The following is a 26,751-nucleotide window of genomic DNA, read 5'->3' as shown; positions in this document are numbered from 1 at the left end:
TCAGACACTCAGAATGTTTCAGAAGCTGAACTCAGGTAGTCTGGGTCACGACTGTCACCATGAATTTCACTCCTTAAAGACTAAAACGTTTTTTTAGGTCATGGATTCAATTTATATTCATTAAATATAAGGCTACTGAAACTCTTTTGCATAAATTAGAGTCACACTACAAGACGACAAAGTTGTTATTTTTTATTTTGTAGGCATATATGCAACACAGAGCTGCGATTTCACCAACGTCGACATTGGAACTGAGATTTTATCCATTTAGTGCAAATTAGTTTTGACGCAAAAAAAAAAAAATCCAAACAATCATTCCTCGGACCAGTCCGACAGCACACATGGTCTTCATTTCCCGACTCGTACCTACCGGTTCCTAGTTGCAGTTCATTCCCATTTAATGTTTGATGCAAACATGGAAGAAAAACCAAAAACCTCGTTATAGTTTCATCTTTTCTGTTTGTATACATGAAGAAAAATGCAGTTTAGAAGGAAGTATTAGAGGTGGGTGTAGCCTCCAGTGAGTGTACGTAGCTAGTACAGTTAATCGGTTTGCTAATCTAATCTGAGAACAGAGCTGTTAGAAAGCCGGGCACATAACGTGCAAATCAAAAATACTATTTTCACACTGATTAGTGCGTTATTTAATTTGTGTTGAACTAGTTAACTTTGAAAGATATATATGCGTGTGTGTACGGTCCATTCCATAATTGCGGGTACATTTCAAGTGTTGACTCTGTTAGTCGTCGTCAACTCTGTTATCGCTAAACTGGACAATCCATTAACAGAATTGACAATAACAGAGTTGACATTTTCCACCATTTTGTGTCTTAACTCCACATGCTAACCTCAAACTAGCTACCACACGGTGTGTATAAAAACAGAACTTTATGGATTTTAACTATTATTATTGTTTATAAAAAGTGAGTGAGGGATTCACTCCGATATCACAATAACAGAGTTGACAAATAATTAATCAACTGTTGGTGTAAAATCCTCAACATTTTATTCAAATTAATGAGAGAAGAAACAGAACACAACATACCTCACTGCCTTTCTGAAGTTTCCTGCCAGAGGAAGTGACATCACTCGGTGCAGGTGTCATGTGTATTATTAAAAGCCTTTGTGGATTTTATGTGGTTTAATAACAGAGTTAACAGAGTTGACAAACACATTGGGATGGACAAAAATATATTTTCTTTTGACTGAAATTTCACATAATACAGAAAATAGACTTTCTATGCAGTTGATTTCATAACAGTTAATAGAACAAGCCCCCAAAAAACAGAGTGTTAGACTGAATCCCTTCCTGTTTATTGGAGTTGAATGGATGAATCAGGAGTCGAAGACAACCAATAATGTGGGGGGAGGGGTGGGAGTCATTTAGTTAATGTTTTGTGGATAAATTGGGTCTAAAATGGATATCAAGCATCGCTATTGGTGAAAGTTTGTCATAATTTGTATTATTGTTCAAAACTGATTCAGTAAATATTTCTTTTGTGGAAAATAACAAAAGGTTTATCTCAGAGATGCAAAATGTGCCCTGAATTCTAGAATGACCCGTATATATAAAACAGTTATTCCACGAAATCGAGTCGTACATGAGCTGATAGCCAACGAGGCGCGTAGCACCAAGTCGTCTATAATCCATGTACGACGAGATTGAGTGGAATAACGGTTTTATTCTATCCACATTCACTGGATTTGGAGAAACAGAGCATTTTTATTTTTATTTTTTGCAAATTCGATAAATAAAAACATTATACAAAATGTCCAACAAAATCATTTCTGCTTAGAATGTAAACAAACTGGTGAAATGACAGGAGCAATTTGTGAAAAATGCAATAATAATAATTCTAGAAAAATTTAAAAAAGATACATTCTCACCATCAAATACTTTCGTTCCATATTTTGCTGCTTTTTTGTATTTTTTGGGGTTTTGTTTTTGAGTAGAGTTTTTATTTTGTCCTCGGTTGGTTCAGCAACACGCGCCACCATGTTTTTCTCTACTCACGGTATATGAGCTGATATCCTAGTAGTAGAGTAGCCAATCAGAGAGTGTGATTGCTCATATCCAGAGAATGTGTATAGAAAAAAAAATATATATATATGTGTCAGCCCTGTGATGACCTGGCGACTTGTCCAGGGTGAACCCCGCCTTTCGCCCGTAGTCAGCTGGGATAGGCTCCAGCTTGCCTGCGACCCTGTAGAACAGGATAAAGCGGCTACAGATAATGAGATGAGATGAGATGAGATGAGATATACCCACACACACAGTAGCGACATACATGTGTATAGATAGATAGATAGATAGATAGATAGATAGATAGATAGATAGATAGATAGATAGATAGTAGCGACATACAAAAGAAATGCTGGAAAAGCCACGCCCACAATCGTCAACACTAGATTTTGCTCCTCTGCCACGAGAGACAAATTACAAGTGATACACGTGACTCATCACTCACTAATGTGAACATTAAAGTTTAGGATTAAAGTTAATTAATAATTTTAAAATGCTTGCATCGAACTGATTAATTGCAAATGTCAGTATGACACAGACGCTAATGGAGGGGAAAATAATTCCCAGTGGATTGTGGGAGAAAATGGCTTTAATGTTGTGTGACTGAGACCCAAACACACATAATAACTTTATGTAACCAACACACACACACACACACACACACACACACACACACACACACACACACACTATTATTTTTGTTTTGTGAGAAAATGCAGCAGGACGCTTTCTCAGACAGACGCAGAGATAATAGCCGTCTGTTTTCGCACACTATCAGTATGTGATTTGGAATGTAGCCACAACTTGGTGTCTCGCTTGCTAATAACTCTCGCTAAATATTGTGCGCTATGGAGCATGTTGTGCTTTTGCACAGACTAGTGTTTACGATTTCATACTGTGGTGTGTGCTTTCTGATACAGCCCATGACTGAGGGGTCGTACTGAGACCTGTTTCATCATTTAGTGTACTACTGACTATATTTGCTGGTTTGGGACATGGGACATACAAATCCTGCCAGGTTGTCATGGTAACTGGCAAACTTCATTGCAAATGTGAAATGCTTTGCTAGCACGGCTAACATGGCCTGCTAATGACTAGACATGGAGTATTATTTTAATTTCAAACAGTTATAAGTAGCTGCCGGTTGTCATGGTAACTGGGAAAGTTCATATCTACTGGGTGCATGGCTAGATAGTAAGGTTTATAATGCTTGCTTTACAGTATAGACTACAAGGATTACATTTTAATGTAATCTATTTACTATGTTAGTGTAGATTTGGAACAAAGCCACAGTGGTCAGTTGTTATGGTAACAGCCAAAATTTCATTGCAGATAATCACCTAGCTAGCACAGCTAGCATCACTTGCTAAATAGTGAGGAAAACGGGTTGTGTACTGTTTTGACGCTCTCCGTTTCGTACTATAGCATGTGATTTGGAATGCAGCCCGTGTCGGTGAGAAGATGGATGTAATCAGAGAGTTTGGAGTAAATGTTGATGTAGCAAGTGTGTGTTCCAGCCTCTTCACCCCAACACACACACACAAGTGCATACACACACTCACTCTGTTGTGACTCTCTGCACGTCTATAAATCGTCCCTCTCTAGTTATAGTCCCTCCGTCTGTCAGAATGAGCTCATAAACTGGCGCTCTGACCCAATATGGTTAGCGTTAGCTTGTATGAGTGAGGATCAGGTCTCATAATAAAACACACTGATACACAACACTGGCTCCAGAGCGGTGCGCCCGCTGCTAAAGGGACTACACTCACTGCCTACACTGAGCTCGACTGTGCTAATTAAACACAGCCATGTAGCCTAATCCTGTACAGGAATGCTAACAGCTAATGGCTTGTGGAAGATGAAAGCTGGTGGTGCGGCAGGATTTAATTTAGCCTTGCTAGCTGCTTTTCACTGTTAGCATGGTTCTTTACACTTTCTCACACTCTTTTTTTGTTTGTTTCTTAACATATTTTGTTATCCCTTAATCATGTTCCCCTCGGCTCAGTCTCACTGCTCTGGCTGTAAATCAGAGCCTGAAACCAGCACGTTTCTCTCTCATGATTTATTCTTTTTCTCATTTCTCTCTCTCTTTCTCTCTCTCTCTGATATTGTGATTGAAGGAATTGTGCTCCCGTGTGCCGAGTGTTACAGTAGTTGTCATTAGCCATTAGCGAGCTTGTTGCTGTCTCTGTAATGATCCAAGTTAATTACAGTGGCAGTGGGTAAGCGAGTGCTGTGTGTGAGTGGCTGATTATGGTTGTGCTCGTTATGTTTACGCTGATGTTTGGATTGAAGCGCTGCAGTGGGCTTGTTTTGACATGACTCCTCTAAACACCAGGACACTCCACCACCACCACCACCATCAACATCAACCACCACCCAGTACTGAGAAGAAGATAAAAGAGTGATTATTCTGGGTGAACCATATCAATCTGATTACTGGATTATTGAACTAAGGGGTGGAGTTCCTGAAGCAGACAGTGGACAGATTTGAGATCCAGTACAGGGGTGGGCAAACTGTTTGAGTGGATGAAGTCACTGAGGTTGAGGATGATGTTCCAGGACCAACAGGGTTCAGGGTTTGAGTTACTGTGTTATAGGTTAGGGTTAATAAGGTAGTGACTGGGGTTATTGAGGTAGAGGGTGGGGTTGTTAGGGTAAAGAGTGAGATTACTGAGGTAGATTGTAGAGTTATTGAGGTAGAGGATAGGGTTATTGAGGAAGACAGTGGGGTTACTGAGGTAGAGGATAGAGATATTGAGGTAGAGGATGGTGGTTATTGAGGAAGACAGTGGGGTTATTGAGGTAGAGTGCGAGGTAATTGAGGTAGAGTGTTGGGTTATTGAGGTAGAGGATGGTGGTTATTGAAGTAGAGGATGGGGATATTGAGGTAGAGAGTGGTGGTTATTGAGGAAGACAGTGGGGTTATTGAGGTAGAGTGCGAGGTAATTGAGGTAGAGTTGGGTTATTGAGGTAGAGGATGGTGGTTATTGAGGTAGAGGATGGGATTATTGAAGTAGAGGATGGGGATATTGAGGTAGAGGATGGTGGTTATTGAGGAAGACAGTGGGGTTATTGAGGTAGAGTGCGAGGTAATTGAGGTAGAGAGTTGGGTTATTGAGGTAGAGGATGGTGGTTATTGAAGTAGAGGATGGGGATATTGAGGTAGAGGATGGTGGTTATTGAGGAAGACAGTGGGGTTATTGAGGTAGAGTGCGAGGTAATTGAGGTAGAGAGTTGGGTTATTGAGGTAGAGGATGGTGGTTATTGAAGTAGAGGATGGGGATATTGAGGTAGAGAGTGGTGGTTATTGAGGAAGACAGTGGGGTTATTGAGGTAGAGTGCGAGGTAATTGAGGTAGAGAGTTGGGTTATTGAGGTAGAGGATGGTGGTTACTGAGGTAGAGGATGGGATTATTGAAGTAGAGGATGGGGATATTGAGGTAGAGGATGGTGGTTATTGAGGTAGAGAGTGGGTTATTGAGGAAGACAGTGGGGTTATTGAGGTAGAGTGCGAGGTAATTGAGGTAGAGTTGGGTTATTGAGGTAGAGGATGGTGGTTATTGAGGTAGAGGATGGGATTATTGAAGTAGAGGATGGGGATATTGAGGTAGAGAATGGTGGTTATTGAGGTAGAGATTGGTGGTTATTGAAGTAGAGAGTGGGTTATTGAGGAAGACAGTGGGGTTATTGAGGTAGAGTGCGAGGTAATTGAGGTAGAGAGTTGGGTTATTGAGGTAGAGGATGGTGGTTATTGAGGTAGAGGATGGGATTATTGAAGTAGAGGATTGTTGATATTGAGGTAGAGATTGGTGGTTATTGAGGTAGAGATTGGTGGTTATTGAAGTAGAGAGTGGGTTATTGAGGAAAACAGTGGGGTTATTGAGGTAGAATGCGAGGTAATTGAGGTAGAGAGTTGGGTTATTGAGGTAGAGGATGGTGGTTATGGAAGTAGAGGATGGGGATATTGAGGTAGAGAGTGGTGGTTATTGAAGTAGTGGTATCATGTAGCTGATTTTCACCAGTGTCACAAGCAGGGGCTTGTTCATGAGGGATACAGGATGTACACTTTTCCTGTCGACGTCAGACATCCTGTTGATTATCATTAAGTTCACCAAATAGAACCACAGACTTATGAATGCAGCACAGCTGTGTGTGTGTGTGTGTGTGTGTGTGTGTGTGTGTGTGTGTGTGTGTGTGTGTGTGTGAGAGAGAGAGAGAGAGAGAGAGAGAGAGAAAGAGAGAGGGAAGACACCCGGTCTTTTCAGTCATGTTGCCTGATGAATTGGTTTGGTCGATTCTCTAATGGGGTAATTTGGGACGTTTTCAGCCCACAAAGCCCATCATCTTGTCTGGACTAAAAAGACGTCCAGCTCACAGCTCATCCCTGACGAACACACATGCTAAAGAGATAATCGTAAAGCTTAACTCAGAAGTGAGTTCATAAATTGAAAATGCATGTAAAATAGCAACTAACTGATTCTGCTCAAACGTCATTCATTGACACTTTGCTAAAATTAACCTAAATGTCAGAATGTAACGGCTAGCAACTGATGTGCTAGTTAGCATATTAAAATAATCCCACCAGAGGACTCAGACTCAGCACTGGAAGAATTGTGATTTTTAAATGTGTGATTGGTGAGTGCATCTTTTCTTTTTTCTTTCTTTTTTAGCATGATTGCACGGGGGGGGGGGGGGGGTATTGTGTTTAAATGCTCACTAAACCAACTGATTGTTAATTCAAATGTTAGTTTGTAAATACTCGTCACTAAATGAACCAAAAGAAGGTCATGTGAATTAGCTAACATTTGGCATTGAATTCAAGTCACTTGAGTAGTGATCACTTGCTCAAAAGTCATAACACTTTTATAATTACAGTAGTTACCCAAACTAGCAACTAACTACAAATACCCAATGACTAAATCAAGCTAGCATCTAACAAATGGCTAAATGTTAGCTCAGGTGGTTGTTGGCCGCAGTGTGTATGGAAGAGTTACAGTGCATTTTTGGAGACTGGTGTAACGCCACGTGATACACTGGGGAACAGTTTAGCTGTGCAGGTGTTGACATTGCCGTGTGTGTGTGTGTGTAGGGTAAGGGGAGGGAATTTCTCATTTTTTCCCCTCAGACGAAACCGGAGCCCATATGGAGCTGGAGGAAAAGCTTGCATGGACGTTTCAGGAAAACACAGTCAGCTGATAATTGCATGGCGAAAAGACCGCTGGAAAATGCAGTGTAGAGAGCAGATCATTTCTGTCGCCAGCACGCCGCCATGTTTCTGCTGTAATGACTGTGTGTCGGTGTAAAACCCGTTATTTTCTGCCTTCTTGTTTGGCCTCCAGTCTTACAGTCTACAAAACATGTCCTGGAACTGCAGGAGCAAATGCAGCCGGTCCCTAAAATCAAATATATTATAGCATGGCATTATAGAACAAATCAATAAATTCTACACAAATGTTCCAGTCCAGTGTAAAATAATTCAGTCATTTATTACGAATGATGCTTTAATCATTCTTATTTATAATAACAGTTTGTTTTGTTTCTTAAGGTTTGTGTTTAGGTATTAATATATTTAATTTTGTCACGAATGGAACGTCATAGTTGCTCAACTTTGAGAGCATTAAAAACTTTTAATAAAGCATATTAAGTACAAGACATTGCTTTTATCTTTTTCACTTTTCTTTATGTTTAAAAACCATAAAAATGGACACTGTTGTCTCACTGTTTTTTTTTTTTTGCTACAAGACAAACATTTATTACTTCATTCAGTTCACAGAAAATGTGTAAAAATGTAATTCTAATTTATTTAAAACTCGAAAAGGAATATATATATATTAGTGCTGTCAAGCGATTAAAATATTTAATCGCGATTAATGTCGCGGGCGGTACGGTGGTGTAGTGGTTAGCGCTGTCGCCTCACAGCAAGAAGGTCCGGGTTCGAGCCCCGTGGCCGGCGAGGGCCTTTCTGTGCGGAGTTTGCATGTTCTCCCCGTGTCCGCGTGGGTTTCCTCCGGGTGCTCCGGTTTCCCCCACAGTCCAAAGACATGCAGGTTAGGTTAACTGGTGACTCTAAATTGAGCGTAGGTGTGAATGTGAGTGTGAATGGTTGTCTGTGTCTATGTGTCAGCCCTGTGATGACCTGGCGACTTGTCCAGGGTGAACCCCGCCTTTCGCCCGTAGTCAGCTGGGATAGGATCCAGCTCGCCTGCGACCCTGTAGAACAGGATAAAGCGGCTATAGATGATGAGATGAGATGAGATTAATATCGCGACTGTCATAGTTAACTCGCGATTAATCGCAATTTAATCGCACATTTTTGTCACATGAAAAACCATTGTAATTCTCTTATCAGCATAAAAAAGTGAATGGGCTTGCTTTGTACCAATGTGTTTTTTTTTTATTGCAGAGCATAACACTACGGAGCCGTAGAGGGGACATGGTGAATAAAAAAATAAAGCGTGGGAATGACTTATAAGGCGTGTGCACGAGATATTAATGCGCGCGCACGAGTTATAACCCGTGCGCACGCTTTGCGTTAAGGCGTGCGCTCGGGTAATTAAAAGTGAGGGGACGAGTTACTACGGCTCCGTATAACACGTCTTGTCACAGCCACTGCAAAGTCGGGCTGGAGGCGCCGATGGGAAAACGAAACCTAAGCCGAGCACCGTGGCTCTTCGTCTCGAGGCGCGGCAGCGCGAGCTGCCCGTGCTGGTTCTTTGGGGGGGGGCAGAAGACTCTGGCTGTGCGGGGCGTGGCATTACAGTCTAGCTGTTATCGTTTTTCTAAGCAAAGTCTCTGTTCTGTTCCAAGTTCCTGGCAGTTTCAAAAGCTTATGAAAAACCTACATCATGTCACAGAGCGTTAATCTCGCGATAAAAAAATTATCGCCGTTAAAATTGAGTCAAGTTAACGCGATAATAACGCGACATTTTTGACAGCACTAATATATATATATATATATATATATATATATATATATATATATATATATATATATATAATTTATTTTTTAGATACAAATAACTTCTGTGCCAGTGATGTATCCAAATAGATATCATTTTAAAATAATGTTGTTTCTAAAATATTTAAGATTTTAAGGATTCTGTGACCTTGAAAGTAAAATAAGTGTCACCTTTGTTTGAGAAATTATCATTAGGGCAAATGTTTTGCAATATTCTATGTGATGTTGTAAGGAATATAAAGATATATCATACAATGGGGGCGGCACGGTGGTGTAATGGTTAGCGCTGTCGCCTCACAGCAAGAAGGTCCGGGTTCGAGCCCCGGGGCCGGCGAGGGCCTTTCTGTGTGGAGTTTGCATGTTCTCCCCGTGTCCGCGTGGGTTTCCTCCGGGTGCTCCGGTTTCCCCCACAGTCCAAAGACATGCAGGTTAGGTTAACTGGTGACTCTAAATTGAGCGTAGGTGTGAATGTGAGTGTGAATGGTTGTCTGTGTCTATGTGTCAGCCCTGTGATGACCTGGCGACTTGTCCAGGGTGAACCCCGCCTTTCACCCGTAGTCAGCTGGGATAGGATCCAGCTCGCCTGCGACCCTGTAGAACAGGATAAAGCGGCTACAGATAATGAGATGAGATGAGATCATACAATGATAAATCGTGATACAAATTTATGATGATTCGAATTGATGAAAGGAAAAAATGAATGGTGATTATCAGGCTGCATAATCTCTTAGTTTTTCCTCACTGTAAGTGTGTTGTTTAAACAGCAGAGAACGCACATAATAACATACAATAGCCGGAATACACATGACTTCACCATAGGCAGAAGTAACACAGCTCTAATGCTGCAAAAACACAAAAAAACAAGTCTAAAATGTGAAAGAGCTGTTGTGTGATTGTGTAAAAATAGATTTAACAAAAATCAGAGCTCTCTCTCTTTTTACACAGTGCTGAAAGATAAAGAAGAGAGAAGCAAATGGAGGCAGAAAATGTTCAAAAAAGTTTATTTAAAAAATGAATATTTCTCATTAACATTTTTCAATTTTATTAAAAGGAAGATTTTAGTTACTAGGCATTTATATTTTACTCCAACCTTTACAAATGTAGGGATAACAATTCTATCCATCCAGAACCACTTATCCTGCACAGGATCGCAGGCTGGAGCCTATCCCAGCTGACTATGGGTGAGAGGCGGGGTTTACCAGGTCATCACAGGGCTGACACATAGACACAGACAACCATTCACACTCACATTCACACCTACGGTCAATTTAGAGTCACCAGTTAACCTAACCTGCATGTCTTTGGACTGTGGGGGAAACCGGAGCACCCGGAGGAAACCCACGCGGACACGGGGAGAACATGCAAACTCCGCACAGAAAGGCCCTCGCCGGCCCCGGGGCTCGAACCCAGGACCTTCTTGCTGTGAGGCGACAGTGCTAACCACTACACCACCGTGCCACACAGGAAAATAAATGTTGGGGTTTTTTAAGAATAAAATTTTCTTAATTTTTTTTTTCAGATATATTGTGGGAAAATTACATCATGAATTCAGTATCATGAATTGAATTGTGTATTGGGTAACTCGTCAGCAAAGTTACTGTCAATGATGTTAGCATTAGTGATGTTAGCTTCAATGGTGTTAGCGTTAGCGATTTCACTCTCTGTGGTTAGAAGCTCTGGGTGCATACTCAAAAACATCTGAATATATGACATGGCCATGTGTCCCACTCTGACACACCCACCAGTCTGCACAAAAACACTCGAGACCTGCGAGAGGGTGAACATGAAGTTATATGTAGCACAATATTGTAATTAAATCATAAACATCATAAAATGCTACTAATAATGTGACTTAGATCATACAGAGAGCCTGATGATCAGATGGAGAGCCTGAAGATCATATAGAGAGCCTGAAGATCAGACGGAGAGCCTGAAGATCATACAGTGAGCCTAAATTATCAGACGGAGAGCCTGAAAATCAGACTGCATATGGAGAGCCTGAAGATCATATAGAGAGCCTGAAGATCAGACGGCATATGAAGAGCCTGATGATCAGACAGAGAGCCTGAAGATCAGACAGAGAGCCTGAAGGTCATACAGCAAACCTGAAGATCAGACAGCATACAAAGAGCCTGAAGATCAGACAGAGAGCCTGAAGGTCATACGGTGAGCCTGAAGATCAGACAGAGAACCTGATGATCAGACAGAGAGCCTGAAGGTCATACAGCGAGCCTGAAGATCAGACAGAGAACCTGAAGATCAGACAGCATACAAAGAGCCTGAAGATCAGACAGAGAGCCTGAAGGTCATACGGTGAGCCTGAAGATCAGACAGAGAACCTGAAGATCAGACAGCATACAGAGAGCCTGAAGAACAGACAGAGAGCCTGGAGATCATACAGTGAGCCTAAATTATCAGAGAGCCTGAATCTAGATACTAATCTAGTATGGGCACTGTGTGAGACGGCTGCCTCTCCAGTAGCTCTGTAGTTTTTAGCTCTTTAAACCTCTTTTTTTCCACCTTTTTTTTACTTTTCTGCTCTTCTTACGAAGACATAGCGTGTTTTACTTATATAACATGGATATTTTTAACTTTAACACGCAGCCAGGAGCCAGTTTTCTCTCTTATTCGAGAGAGGAGCTGCTGGCCCTGAAAACAATGGGATGAGCCGGGATACGACACCCCATCCCGGCGGAGCTGAGGAGGAAACCCAGGGGCTGCAAAGCTGGAGCTAAGATAAAGGCTAGGCTAGCGGACAACCGGCGGCACTACAAACCATTCATTCCCTCCGTTATCATGGGGAATGTGAACTCGCTGCCGAATAAGTCGATGAGCTTTCCGCTCTGAACAACCAGCGGATTTACTGGGAGAGCAGCTTATTTATCTTTACGGAGACATGGCTAACACACCTTGTACCAGATGCTAACGTGGACCTGTGGGGATTCACTGCTGTGAGAGCCAACAGAGACACTAACACATGCGGGAAAGGCAAAGGTGGGGGACTCATCATTTATGTTAACAATCGCTGGTGTAACCCGGGACATATCTCCATAAAGACAGTTTTATTTTGCCCGGACTTGGAGCTGCTAGCTGTTAGCCTGCGGCCATATTATCTGCTGAGGGAGTTCAGTCACGTGATCACCATCTGTGTTTACATCCCTCCGAGGGCAGACACAGACGCTGCATGTGAGAGGATTCACTCTATCACAGCAAGGCTGCAGACACAGCACCCTGAGGCATTTATGATAATTTCTGGGGACTTTAATCACGCTACTTTGGACTCTACTTTGCCTGCTTTTTACCAGGCTGTGGATTGTCCAACAAGGAACAACAGGACAATTGACTTGCTGTATGCTAATGTGAGGGATGCATACAGAGTCACACCCCTCCCCCTACTAGGGAAGTCTGACCACAACCTGGTTCTCCTAAAGCCAAAGTACACCCCCCGGTCCAAAGGCAGCCTGCAACAACTAGCTCCATCAGGAGGTGGTCCCCTGAAATGGAAGATGCCCTCAGGGACTGTTATGACATCATGGACTGGGATGTACTGCTTAGCCCACACTGTGAGGACATAGAGGGGCTGACACACTGTCTGACGGATTACCTTAACTTCTGTGCAGACGTGGTCTCCCCCGCTAAGACTGTACGGTGTTACCCTAATACCAAGCCATGGGTAACACAGGAAGTGAAAGCTGTCCTCAACAGGAAGAAGGCCGCCTTCAGGAGCAGGGACAGGGAGGCGATGAAAACAGCACAGCAGGAGGTAAAATGCTGTGTGAGGGAAGCTAAGGACAGCTACAGGAGGAAGGTGGAGCAGAAGCTGAAGGAGAACAGCATGAGGGAGGTCTGGGAAGGTATGAAAACCATCACAGGCCACAACACAAAGACCAGAGTAGTTGAGGGGACAGTGGAGAGGGCAAATGAGTTGAATGACTTTTTCAATCGGTTCAACCAGCCCACGTCCCCCCCACCGTCCCTCTCACTGCAGCCATCTCTCCTTCTTCCCTCAATACACCTCCCCCCAGTCAGCAGAGCAGCCCCCTCCTCCCCCTCATCCCCCACCTCAACACAGACTCCTCCATGCATTACTGCAGACCAGGTCAGAGGTCAACTGAAGAAGCTTTACCCCAGGAAAGCAGCAGGCCCGGACAAGGTGTGTCCCTGACTACTGAAGACCTGTGCTGCTGAACTGGGTGAACCACTTCAACGCATCTTCAACCTTAGCCTGCAGCTGGGAAGAGTGCCCACCCTCTGGAAGACATCATGTATCGTTCCAGTTCCCAAAAAGAATCAGCCCAGCGAGCTGAACGACTTCTGACCGGTGGCACTCACTTCACATCTGATGAAGACATTGGCGTGGCTCTTCCTCAGCCTCCTCAGACCCCAGGTACAACATGCCCAGGACTGTCTGCAGTTTGCATACCGGGCAGGTGTTGGTGTGGAAGACGCCATCCTCTACCTGCTACACCGAGCCCACTCACATCTGGATAAGGGAAATGGCACAGTGTGGATCCTCTTCTTGGACTTCTTGAGTGCCTTCAACACCATCCAGCCCCTATTGCTTTAGGACAAACTGAACAGGATGCGAGTGGACCCCTGCCTGGTCACCTGGATCTCCAGCTACCTCACCGACAGGCCGCAGTACGTCAGGCTGAAGGACATCACATCTGACACTGTGATTAGCAGCACCGGAGCACCCCAGGGCATGGTGCTGGCCCCTCTTCTCTTCACCCTGTACACCGCGGACTTCTGCTACAACTCAGAGCTGTGTCACATTCAGAAGTTTGCCGATGACACAGCCATCGTTGGGTGTATCAGTGACGACAGAGAGGAGGAGTATAGGAGCCTGGTGAGGGACTTTGCTGTGTGGTGCAACAGGAACCATCTGCAGCTCAACACCTCGAAGACCAAGGAGCTGGTCATTGACTTTGGGAGGTCCAGACCAAGGTCACGACCAGTTCTGATCGAGGGAGTCGAGGTGGAGGCTGTGGATTCCTACAAGTACCTCGGGCTGTGGCTAGACAGTAAGCTGGACTGGACTTGCAACACCAAACACTTATACAGGAAGGGACAGAGAAGGCTGTACTTCCTTAGGAGGCTGCGGTCCTTTAACATCTGCAGAAAACTCCTGTGGATGTTCTATCAGTCTGTGGTCACCAGTGTCCTGTTTTACACTGTGGTGTGCTGGGGGGGCAGCACATCCAAGAAGGACACATCCAGGCTGGACAAACTGATCAGGCGGGCCGGCTCTGTGGTCGGCATGACGCTGGACTCTCTGGTGACGGTGGCAGAGAAGAGGACTATGGACAAACTATTGAACATCATGGACGATGCCAGTCACCCTCTGCACACTGTCATCAGCAACCAGAGGAGCCTGTTCAGTGACAGAATGCTCCTTCCCAAGTGCAGGACGAACAGACTCAAAAACTCCTTTGTCCCTCACGCCATCAGACTGTACAACTCCTCTCTGGGGGGGAGGAGGGGTAACAGGAGGACAGAGGACGGGAAGGAGCAGTAGCCTAGCCTGACAATAAGCAATACCGGACAATGTGCAATATAAAGTGCAATATCTCTCCTACCACCCCCCCCTTCTCCCCACCTTTTTTTCCCTTCCCCCCTCCTTCCCCCCTCCCCCCTTCCTCTCTTCCCCATATCTTATTCTTTTTATATATTTGTATATGTAAATACTTAATTTATTTTAATTTATCTAGAAGTTTTCTCTATTTCTTTTCTCTGTTTATCTGTAATGATGCTGCTGGAATCTTAATTTCCCTGAGGGAGCCCTCCCAAAGGGATCAATAAAGTTTTATCTAATCTAATCTAATCTAATCTAATCTGAAGATCATATAGAGAGCCTGAAGATCAGACTGCATATGGAGAGCCTGAAAATCAGTCAGCATACAGAGAGCCTGATGATCAGATGGAGAGCCTGAAGATCATATGGCATATGGAGAGCCTGAAGATCAGACAGAGAGCCTGAAGGTCATATAGAGAGCCTGAAGATCAGACAGAGAGCCTGAAGATCATACGGCATATGGAGAACCTGAAGATCAAACGGAGAGCCTGAAGATCATATAGAGAGCCTGAAGATCAGATGGAGAGCCTGAAGATCAGACAGCATATGGAAAGCCTGAAGATCAGTCAGAGAGCCTAGTGATCAGACAGAGAGCCTGAAGGTCATATGGCGAGCCTGAAGATCAGATGGAGAACCTGAAGATCAGACAGAGAGCCTGAAGGTCATACGGCGAGCCTGAAGATCAGACAGCATACAGAGAGCCTGAAGATTAGACAGAGAGCCTGAAGATCAGACAGGAAGACTGAAGATCAGATGGAGAACCTGGAGATCAGACAGAAAGCCTGAAGATCAGACGGAGAACCTGAAGATCAGACAGAGAGCCTGAAGATCATATGGAGAACCTGAAGATCATACGGCATATGGAGAACCTGAAGATCAGACGGAGAGCCTGAAGATCATATACAGAGCCTGAAAATCAGATGGAGAGCCTGAAGATCAGATGGAGAGCCTGAAGATCAGACGGAGAGCCTGAACTGTGTTAGCTCTGCATCTATGAGCTCAGCTCTGTATTAAGCGTCGCTGTGTGCTCTTTGTTTAAATGTCGTGGTTTTGTGGAGTAAATATTTATAAGGTGAGATGGAGCTGAAGCTTCTGGCGAACAGCACTTCAGCAGCTCTTGCGGTGTTTCTCCTTCTGAAACCTGAGCCATAATGTGGGCAGTTGTAATGGCTGTTAATTCCCTTTAGGATCTGATGAGTGCTGAATGTGAACGTTTCACACCATTTATCTGATTTATGCAACAGTGAGAGCTCGCTAACTGTGATTAAACACTACTGAGAGATATTCGTGCGTCTGTGCCTCAAGCAGAATCAGGATTACGGTTTCCTTATAAATCATTAGCATAAATATGAGAGGCATTTTAACGATCATAGTTTATGGAGCCACGTTAGTCATAATCTCGAGAGAGAGTGAGGGAGTGTGCTCAATAATCACAAGCACCGATGGCGTGTTATTAATTAGCATTAAAGCACGGGTGGTGGGGAGGGTCTAATTACAAACACTGAGAAAACTCATTTGCATAATTATGCACTGGATTAATTAACATAAACAGGAACGCGATCTGATAAAACATAAATATGTAAGAAGTCGTAGTAGTAGATGGCGTGTTCACTATTAAAGGGGGAGGATTCTGAAAAATCACCCATCATCAAGGTGGGGAGGGAGGAGACTGATCAGTTAGCACAAAGAAATGATGATTTAGCAAATTTGTTGATTAAATACAAATACAGTGTCTTTCATATAAATAGGTTTAGTTAGCATAACACGTTAGAATCTGATTAGCATAATGCATCACATCAGGTGAGATGAGTCATTAAAGCTAATTAGCTTTAATTAGACGTATGTCTGAATAATTAGTCTAAAAGGAGAGGAGTCTGGAAGTCTGGTTCTCAGAATTAGGAAGTAATTTGATTAATTAGCATTCACATGGAAAGCGTGTGAGTAACAATCATGAAGAGAGGAGTCAAATTAATTTGCATAAAGTAAAGTGGAATCTGATTGGTTACTTTAAAAAAAGGTGTGTAACTGGGACTGAGCGAGTTGTTTATGGGTTAATTAACGTTGAAGTTTATGGATTAGCATAAAACTGGGATTGTTTTTAACCTCCTGTTCTTGCGTGTTTGTCGTATCTAAGCAGTAACTTGAGTCTTTTTGTTGTGTGTTGATACACACACACATTTTAATGAAGTGTTTATCAAAGTCGAGTTCACTATGTAATTATTAAGTGATTTGGGACGAAGCCACAGGCAGCAGGCGGCTCTCAGCTCTCATAGTAACTGGGAAAGATTCACTGTGAATGTAAAACGCTTTGCTAAATAAAAAAACACCACAGATAGCACGCTTATTCTGAGAGTCTGCTATTTCACCCTGTAGTAAGCTGTTTGGGAAGTAGCCAGTAACTCTGTGTGTGTGTGTGTGTGTGTGTGTGTGTGTGTGTGTGTGTGTGTGTGTGTGTGTGTGTGTGTGTAAAAGTGGATAAAATCGCAGAGGGAAGACGAGCTTCTGATCGTCCTGTCCAAGTGTGAAACATATAGATGGAATGATATCCTCAAAATCGTGCATGTGAGGGAGAGAGGGAGGGAGAGAGAGAGGGAGAGAGAGAGGGAGAGAGAGAGGGAGAGAAAGGGAAAGAGAGAGAGGGAAAGGGAGAGCGAGGGGGGGGAAGAGTGTGTGTGTGAGGCCAGGACTGGAGGTTGAGGTGTGTGTTTCCTGCCAGGTTGAGTCACTGAGGCGCTCTGATGGTGTTTATCCATCACTCTGACGCCTGGACGCTTTATCACCCAACCGACGAAGGCGCATTAACACGACTCACATTACAGCACACATCACTCGCTCTGTTCCACTGATTATAGTCCTCTCTCAGACAGCCGTCCATACACCACACACACCACACACACACACACACACACACACACACACACACACACACACACACACACACCACATCTCAGTGCCAAATTTAATTTCAAAGCTTCAACTGAAACTCATAACTTGGAATTTCTAACCTCTGACTCAGAAAATATTCTTGATCTCGGAATTCCTACTCATCAGCTCAGGTTGATCTCCTTAACCCTGAATCCAGGGAGTGACGATCAACATCCAGACATACCGGTATCCACGTGTTAAATTTATTGCATGGACTGTACAGTTCACTGTTCTGAGGAGGAATATATAGCCAACCGTACATCCCTAATCACAGCTAGCTGGCGAGTTCAGTGCTAACAAAAGACAAACGTGGAGGCCGGTACAGTTTTTGCTCAGTTTGTATCTTGAACAAGCCCATTTCTGAGGAAAATCCAGTGCAGCATTAAAGCTGGACTGCCTTTCAGATTTTTCAAGTGTAGGTCATAAAAATAATTTTCCCGACACCCAATTATTTTTGTTTAGTGGACCAAAAGCTACTGAATTTGAATCACAGACTTCCAATTTTATTAGTTTTTTAAAAATAGAACAATTAATGAATTTAGGGCCACGTGATGATATCAAAATTCTCCGCTATTTTTTCCTGCTTCACCATGACCCAATTCAAGATACTACGTCATGCATCACGTGGTGGGCTTTCCCCGTTCACGCAAGGCATTGTGGGATACAAATTTGAAACAGGAGAGAAAAATGGAGGACGTGAGTGTGCGAATGAAATGTGAAAGAGCGACTACAGTAACGGAAAGAAAGCGAGAAGAAAAGGCGTTATGTTATATACGAAGGAAAGGAAACGCAGGACCAAACTAATAAATATGGGCGCTCAGCGAGCACCTCGGTGTGATCAGCTGTTCGTTTAGCGACAGAATGATGGAACTGTCAGTGCATGCTCAAAGGGAAACCTGTAGATGGCAGTAATGCAACACTGTGGATGCCAGCTGCCGTAAAACCCAAAAGAAGAAGAAGAAGGTAAACCTGCGCATGCGCACACGGACTTCCTCTGTCTGCTTGACTGCACCAAGCTCACTTTAATGCACTTTAAATTTGCTTTAATCCCCTCAAATTAAATAACTTCCCAGCCACAGAATGGCCTGATATTTTGTGAGATATTACAGAAATAAACAGATATCACAATCACCACATTTCAGACGGAACTAAATTTCACCGATTTTATGAAATCAAAAGGCCGACTAGCTTTAATGTTTTTGTGGCCAATTACACTAAAATTCCCACCATATGCACAAAAGTTTTGCTTATTTACTCACATTTTTATGTTAGTAAATGTAAATAAGCCATAATTTACCAAGAATGACCAGGGCTTGATAGACACCTTTATAGCCACGCCTACAAAACTCCATAAAAGGTAAAGAGGGTTACAAATGACATGACAAAATGACAACCAAAAGGTGAAAGAGTGTCTTCTAAGCTTTGTATCCACTAAATCTTTAAGTAGCTGTTTGTAGCACTTCAGCTACCATAGAGATGCACTACTTCTTAACTCCTCCTCCTTTTATAGGGCGTCATCACTTTCATCCTAATTGAACAGTGAGTCTTATTTGTCTTAATTCTGAAAAAAAAGTGACTTAGACTTGACAGAGTAATCTGTTTATTAAAAATGCAGCAACTCATTGAAAATTAGATGATTTGTATTGAGGTTCCTCCTCATATGGAAATTTACGCAAACTCCGAAGGACACAAATGTTTTTCCAACTAACTGCACTGTAACGAAGACCACATTTTCATATGAAGATGAAGTTGGATGGATTCCTGCGAATAAGACAAACTGCATGACGGAAGTGAGGAAAGTGCTTTAGCAGTGGCTCTGTAAGGAGCTTGGCCCAGATTTAGGGGTTTTCCAGGTCGATGGTTTGGAAGTAAACCAGCGCAGAAATCTCTGTCTGCAGCCAAGGACAGAGAGGATGTATCTCTGAGTGTCTCACTCTCTCTCCCGTCATGTCTCTGGTGTCTCTTTGTGTGAACAGCATACTGAGGAATCTCCATATTAGATAACCGTGTGTGTGTTTCAGCGAGTAAACCCTGCAGGCTGCTTGTTTCTGGTGCTAATGACTCGATACACATCCACACCGTGGGCTTTAGCTGAGCGCTAATTGAGCGTTGGTGTGCAAACTCACCATCAGTAAAGTCCTGTAGGTGGTGCTGCTGCTGCTGCACCAAGCGCAGGATGAAATTGATTAATTGGTTAACAAGCAATGGGCGGGACTTTTCAAAAACTCAGAAGAAGCATACCAATCTAATACTAATTTAGTTAGTAACTGACTTATTAACTGGCACCCTCACATTTCTCCAGCAGAATATTTACACCGTTCAAAAGTTTGGGGTCACCCAGACAATTTTGTGTTTTCCATGAAAAGTCACACTTTTATTTACCACCATAAGTTGTAAAATGAATAGAAAATATAGTCAAGACATTTTTCTGGCCATTTTGAGCATTTAATCGACCCCACAAATGTGATGCTCCAGAAACTCAATCTGCTCAAAGGAAGGTCAGTTTTATAGCTTCTCTAAAGAGCTCAACTGTTTTCAGCTGTGCTAACATGATTGTACAAGGGTTTTCTAATCATCCATTAGCCTTCTGAGGCAATGAGCAAACACATTGTACCATTAGAACACTGGAGTGAGAGTTGCTGGAAATGGGCCTCTATACACCTATGGAGATATTGCACCAAAAACCACACATTTGCAGCTAGAATAGTCATTTACCACATTAGCAATGTATAGAGTGGATTTCTGATTAGTTTAAAGTGATCTTCATTGAAAAGAACAGTGCTTTTCTTTCAAACATAAGGACATTTCAAAGTGACCCCAAACTTTTGAACGGTAGTGTACACCACTAGCAAGCTGTCTATCCAAAATGCTAGTCTTACCTAGCATGGACTAGCCAGTGAGCAAACTAGCTAGCTAGCTAAGAAACTAATGTTAGCTTTCAAAATAATGTCTGATTTGTATAGTTTATAGAGCTTGGGATATATATATTTTTTTAATTTTGAGTTTACTACCACTACATTACAATTTTTATGAAGAAAGATTCAAATTGCTTGCTAGCAAACTAGCATGTTTTTTTTTTTTGTTTGTTTTTGCTTTATGTACTGGACCTAGCTAGGTTTCTGCGCAATTTTTAGTTTCACACCACCCCTAAAAAAAGAACAAACATGCTAGTTGTTGAGAAATTTTCTAGCGAACATTAACTACCCAGTTAACAACATAGCTAGCTAACAAGCTAATGTTTTAATTAAAGTTAGCTGCACTACTAAAAGATTAACAAACATCCTACTTTTCACAGAAGTTTCTAGTTAACCCTTACTAGTAGGCTAGCTACGTACCTAGCTAACAAGCGATCAAAAGTATTTTGGGATTATACATGTTGTGGAGGTTAGCTTGCAAAATTTAAATAAACATGCTAGTACAATTTATTCTCACACAGTCATGGGCTGCTTTCCAAATCACATACTAACTATCTTACTCAATAGGGCATCAAAGTAGTACAATGTATGTATTTTATACAACATACAGTAAACAATCCCCCATCACTGGTTAGTGGCTGTGTCCCAAATCACCACACTACTGTAATAACTAGTGCACCGCAGTAGTAATTTCAGTAGAGAGTAATGTAGCTTATAGTTTATAATCTTGTGCACTCGCTCGTACAGTAGTGTGTGATTTGGGATGCGGCCCACTCAGAATCACTACGGATATTGAATACCAGAGTTAGAGAAGCTGATCGTGCAGCGTGTGTGTGTGTGTGTGTGTAGCTGCAGGGAGGTTGTGGGGTTTCAGTGCACTCTCTGTAACTTTCCTTTCAGTTATCTGTCTTTTCTTTTCATCTCAGAGACAGGAAGTGTGCAGCGACTATTTTTTTCTGAAATAAAACCTCTGGAAGCGTATTAATAACCACCGCAGCTGTATTTACAGACTGCAGCCTGTTATTATTTACTCGTTATTATCATCATGATGGAACAGGCAGAGTGTAATTACGATGCGAATAAAGAGGATAAACATCACTAATCACTAGTCATTATGTCTGAAACCACACCCTATTCACTATCTAGTGCACTACTTTGGGAGGGATGTATTCGTCATGTCCAAAGTGCTCACTGAATGTGCTGACATGCAGAAGATATTCCCATAATACACTGCTGCACTCCATCGCATTTTATTTATAATAAGACATTTAGTGGATTCAGAGGGAATTTGGAAATACAGAATGCGGCGCTCACTTCAAACAAACAAACAAACAAACAAACAAACAAATTAGAATGCTAAATTACTGAAAACATAAACATTAAAACATTAAAATTAATTTGTTATTGTTGAATATGCTGTCCTTCTCTTCATATCTGTGTCTGTTTGTCTGTCTAGCTATCTGTGTGCCTCTCTTTTTGTCTATCTTTGTCTGTCTGTCTGTCTTTGTCTGTATGCCTGTCTATTGACCGCTCTGTCTATCTGTTTCTTTCTGTCTGTTTGATGATCTTCCTGTGTCTCTCCTTGTTGGCTGCTCTATGTGTCTTTCTTTCTGTCTGTCTCTCTTTCTATCTCTCTCTTGGTTGGTTGGTCAAACTGTCTTTCTGTATATCTCTATCTCTGTCTGTCTGTAAGTCAGTCTGTCTGCCTGTCTTTCTGTCTGTTTGAGGATCTTTCTGTCTGTCTCTCTTTCTATCTCTCTGTTGGTTGGTCTAACTGTCTTTCTGCGTATCTCTACCTCTCTGTCTGTCTGTCTGTACTATGTATGTTTGTTTCTCCTCTGTCTTTCTGTCTGTTAGTCCATTTATTTGTATCTCTCTCTGCCAGTTTATCTATATCTCTGTCTGTCAGCCAGTCCATCTGTCTGTCCTTCTGTCTGTCTGTCTGTCTGTCTGTCTGTCTAAAATGATGATCAGTCTAAATGAATCTTCTCTTTTTTGATTCACAGGGGTTCCTTGTTGGACTCACAAAATATCTGGAGAGAGAGAGAGGGAGAGAGAGAGAGAGAGAGAGAGACCTGGAGGAAGGAAAGCACATCTGTTAAACACATCAAGTCAGAAGTCTCAGCAGAACCACAGTGTTTTCCGTTGAGGAGAAATGATCTGGAGTGCAGTTTGTCGGCCTGTCATTAGGCCACAGGGCCTCACGTTGAGGAATGGATAGCCTCGCCGCTAATGCTACAATTACTGCCTGAAGAATGGGACACAGCTAATGGAAATCATTCATTCTTTGGCCTGAACATCAGCAGAAGCAGCAGTATTTGATGTAACCACTTTATTACTGTAAGTCTCAGCAAAAGTCGTGTTTGTTAGCCATTGTGTTGGATTGGAACTCACTTCCCTGTTCTGTTAATTTATTGATTTGTATAGAAGATGGCAGCAACCTATCGCATTGTGGTCAGCAGTATAAACTATTACAACAGTGTTGTAGTTGACCGGCGTGTTCAGCAGACCGTGCATTACTGTAACGGACCATGTGGAGCGATAAAACATGGACTTAGCTGCACTGTAGCTCATCGTAGTACCTGCGCTGAACTTCTGGATTCCTCCCAAATGTACACCGATCGGCCAGTTGGCTACCATGACTCTGTGTCTAAAATGCTTGAAAATGGTGGATGTGGCCATGTTGGATTTGGTGAGGATTTCCATTATCAGGTCGTTCCACGAGTTAAGAAAGGATCCGCTATCCAGAGCTCGACGAGCCTGAAGGATATCACTGGCGAGGCAATCAATTTGGCCAGTGGGAAGATGAAGGAGTTCTCTTTTGAGAAGGTGAAGTACTCCTCTAGTCATGTGACCTTCCGGAAAGGTAGAAAGGTAAGGCCCGACTCATTTAGCCGGAGGTCCACTGACCTTGATGTCATCTACGGACACTTCAGCAATGATGAAAACTGTCCTCCACAGAAACCAGCACCAGATGAGCAGAAGTTGAACCGAAGCATCTCACTGGAGCAGAACTTGAACAATGCAGCTTCGTTTTATCTCAACAACTTCACAGAGGAGAACCTCATCGCCCGGATTCTGGAGAAGACCAAAACAGACAGCAATGCTTCCGGCGAAGACATCAAAGCTTGTTTGGACATCCTGCTCAAGTGCTCAGAGGATTTGAAGAAGTGCACAGACATTATAAAGCAATGCATAAAAAGGAAGTCTATGAGCGGAGATGGTGAGGATTCTGGAAATCCGGATGCTATTTACAAAACCATGATGGCACGACTCACTAGTTACCTAAAGAGGTTGCCTTTTGAGCTTGACCTTGGGCATACAGGAAGACCAGAGCACAACGATCTTTCTGAACTGGTGAACACTCTTCATGGACTTCAGCAAAGGCCTTTCTCACCTTTTGGCAACGAACAGCCTCCTCGATATGAGGACGTGGTCCAGTCTCCTCCATCAGTAAAAGGCCAGTCTAAGTCCTCATCCTGCTCATCTCTGGAGTCTCTCGATGGCACTAGGGATCTCTCAGGAAGTTTAACATCTGCTCAAGGCCTCAATGTATCACTCCCTGCCCATTCATCTGCTAATGGACTGCAGTATTCCAACCTTCCCTCTTCCACCAGCAGCACCAAACCGTCCACCTTTCATTATCCCATCTCCACTGTCCACCATGATGCCTCATCCTCCACCAACAGCATTTCCAAAGACACCTCAATGGAGACTCTGTACATTGAGGAGGACGCTGATATAGGTCGAGCACTGGATACAAAGCAGAGTTCTAGTGTTTCAGAGTCCAGGCAGCTTTCAAGGAGACACGACATCATGTCAGGTCCCAGTGCTGGCGTTACTGACAAAATTCCTGATCTCAGTAGAAATGGAACTGTATATACACTCAAAGCTGAACCAGGAAGTAATCAGGCTTACACGTCATCACACAGCACCGAGTCGAGGAAACTCTCAAATTCGGCTCCACACATCACCAGGGAAGGGGTAGATGAGATTGATAAACTACTAATGGACTTGGAATGCCTCTCTCAGAACATGCAGAAGGAACCCCCACTGCCACCAAAGCAAAGACATCTAAATGCATACCAAAAAAGCCTGCACCAGATTGGCTCCTCAGGGACCCCTTGTCCGAATCCTCATGCCATCTCATCCACCAGGCCAACAAATCGCAACACGCAAGGATCTGGTGAGGAGGATGATGGCGCTCTCTTGCTACGGATTCTGGAGAGCATTGAGAGCTTTGCTCAGGAGCTGGTGGATTGTGGAGCTGGAACAGGAACTCAGACAAAAGAGCGAGAGGTGATGCGTCTGCTTCAAGACACATTAGCTAAGACTGAAATGACTTCAGAAATTGTTCCTGTCCCTATGCCTGCACCTGACACAGCACCAGGACCTTCACCTGCAGCTACACCCTCAGCTCCAGCTACACCTGTACCTGTCACTGCAACTCCAGCTGAAGTTCTGAGTCCATTCAACAGTGCGAGAGACACCGGATCTACTATCCTCATCCAGCAGACGCCAGAAGTCATCAGGGTGAGTTCTTAAAAAGTGCATGAATTTGCAAAGGGGTGTGTGGATGAACAAACGTGGTGACGCTAGCTTTAAAAGGACCTGTGTTCAGATCATCACGCGAGGATGGTCATTAAACATTCTTTAACTGTAGTGCATACTCACTCACATGACTCACAAAATAAATTCCTTTTCTTGTTTTGACTGTCGGTTCGTTTCATAATCATGTATTGTTTGGTTTACTTTGCTAGAATCTGTGGGAACTAAGCTTAGCCAGGTAGAACCAGCATTTAGGATGCTAATGTAATTTGTGTGCACACACAAGGACAACGAGCTCTCTCCACAGATGCTTATGAGTTTTAGGACTTTAGTTTAGGAAATTAAGGTTTTTACATGATTCTGCTCCAGAGTTTAAATGTTCATCTTCAGTCAGTTGTTCCAGCAGCCATGTTTTTCTGTTACCATGATCTGAAAATAGTATTTTTAGATTATCAAAATCATCAGAAAAGAGTTAAAGAATTCTAAGTAGAATTAAATTACAACCCCAATTCCAAAAAAGTTGGGACACTGTGTAAAACATAAATAAAGACAGAATATGAAGATTTGCAAATCATGGAAACCCTATATTTCATTGAAAATGGTACAAAGACAACATATCAAAAGTTGAAGCTGAGAAATTTTATTGTTTTTTGAAAAATATATGCTCATTTTTTATTTGATGTCAGCAACACATTTCAGAAAAGTTGGGACGGGGCAACAAAAGACTAAAAAAGTTGTGTAATGCTACAACCCCCCCCCACACACACACAAACAAAACTAATTAGGTTAATTGGCAACAGTTCAGTAAGATGATTGGATATTAAAAAAGCATCCCAGAGAGGCGGAATTCTGTGATCTTTACTCTCAGAAGTAAAGATGGGGAGGGGTTCACAGCAAGACAATGCCAAACCACTTTCTGCACATATTAAAACTGCATGGCGCCATAGTATTAGAGTCCAGTTGCTAAACTGGCCTGCCTGCAGTCCAGATTTGTCTCCCATTTAAAATATTTGGTGCATTATGAAGCACAAAATATGACAAAGGAGACCCTGAACTGTTGAGCAACTGAAATTGTATATCAGGCAGGACTGGGACAACATTTCTCTTTCAAAACTACAGTAATTGGTCTCCTCAGTTCCCAATGTTTACAGAGTGTTGTTAAAAGTAGAGGTGATGCAACACAGTGGTAAACACACCCCGTCCCAACTTTTTTGAAACGTATTGCTGACATCAAATTCAAAATGAGCAAATATTTTTCAAAAAACAAAATTTCTCAGCTTCAACTTTTGATATGTTGTCTTTGTATTATTTTCAAGGAAATATCGGGTTTCCATGATTTGCAAATTATCACATTCTGTTTTTTAACAGTTTACACAGTGTCCTAACTTTTTTGGAATTGGGGTTGTAAGTATAAACCTGGTATATGTGCATATTTTGATAAGGTTGTTGATAATAACGGTGGTAAAATCCTTAGCACCAGCTGTCCAGCTTTGAAAAAACAGCTAGTTACCGAACAAAACATGTTTTGATCCAAATTAATAATACTAAGAATGAGAGTCCCTGTTTTCACACACACACACACACACACACACACACACACACACACACAGCCAGGTCTTAATGATGATAATAATTTCTTAATAAATAAAGTGTTTACCTGTAGCTCGGCTTGGGGGGAAGTTGCAGCTAATAACCAGGTCCATGCTAATGAGGGCCTAGCAGCCCGTCGTTGGGAACATCAGCGGTGGCCACGTAGCCAATAAACTGTCCACGTAATGAAAAATATTGCCATAAAGAGTGTGATT

The 26,751-nt window shown here is 42.7% G+C and overlaps 1 protein-coding gene across 1 annotated transcript in view; it reads left to right on the top strand.

Annotated features, from left to right (window-relative positions):
- ppp2r3a (protein phosphatase 2, regulatory subunit B'', alpha) overlaps nucleotides 1-26,751 on the top strand; it is a 143,002-nt gene that overhangs the window by 21,103 nt on the left and 95,148 nt on the right. The window contains exons 3-4 of the mRNA XM_060897933.1: nucleotides 22,405-22,738; nucleotides 22,826-24,931. Of these exons, the coding sequence (XP_060753916.1) occupies nucleotides 22,829-24,931 (2,103 nt within the window). The 5' untranslated portion in view covers nucleotides 22,405-22,738; nucleotides 22,826-22,828. The remainder of the gene's footprint in view (nucleotides 1-22,404; nucleotides 22,739-22,825; nucleotides 24,932-26,751) is intronic.

Source organism: Neoarius graeffei, chromosome 17, assembly GCF_027579695.1.
Source record: "Neoarius graeffei isolate fNeoGra1 chromosome 17, fNeoGra1.pri, whole genome shotgun sequence".
Taxonomy (NCBI): Eukaryota; Metazoa; Chordata; class Actinopteri; order Siluriformes; family Ariidae; genus Neoarius; species Neoarius graeffei.
Note: the sequence above shows the minus strand (reverse complement) of the source record. Positions and strands in the feature narration are given on the sequence as shown.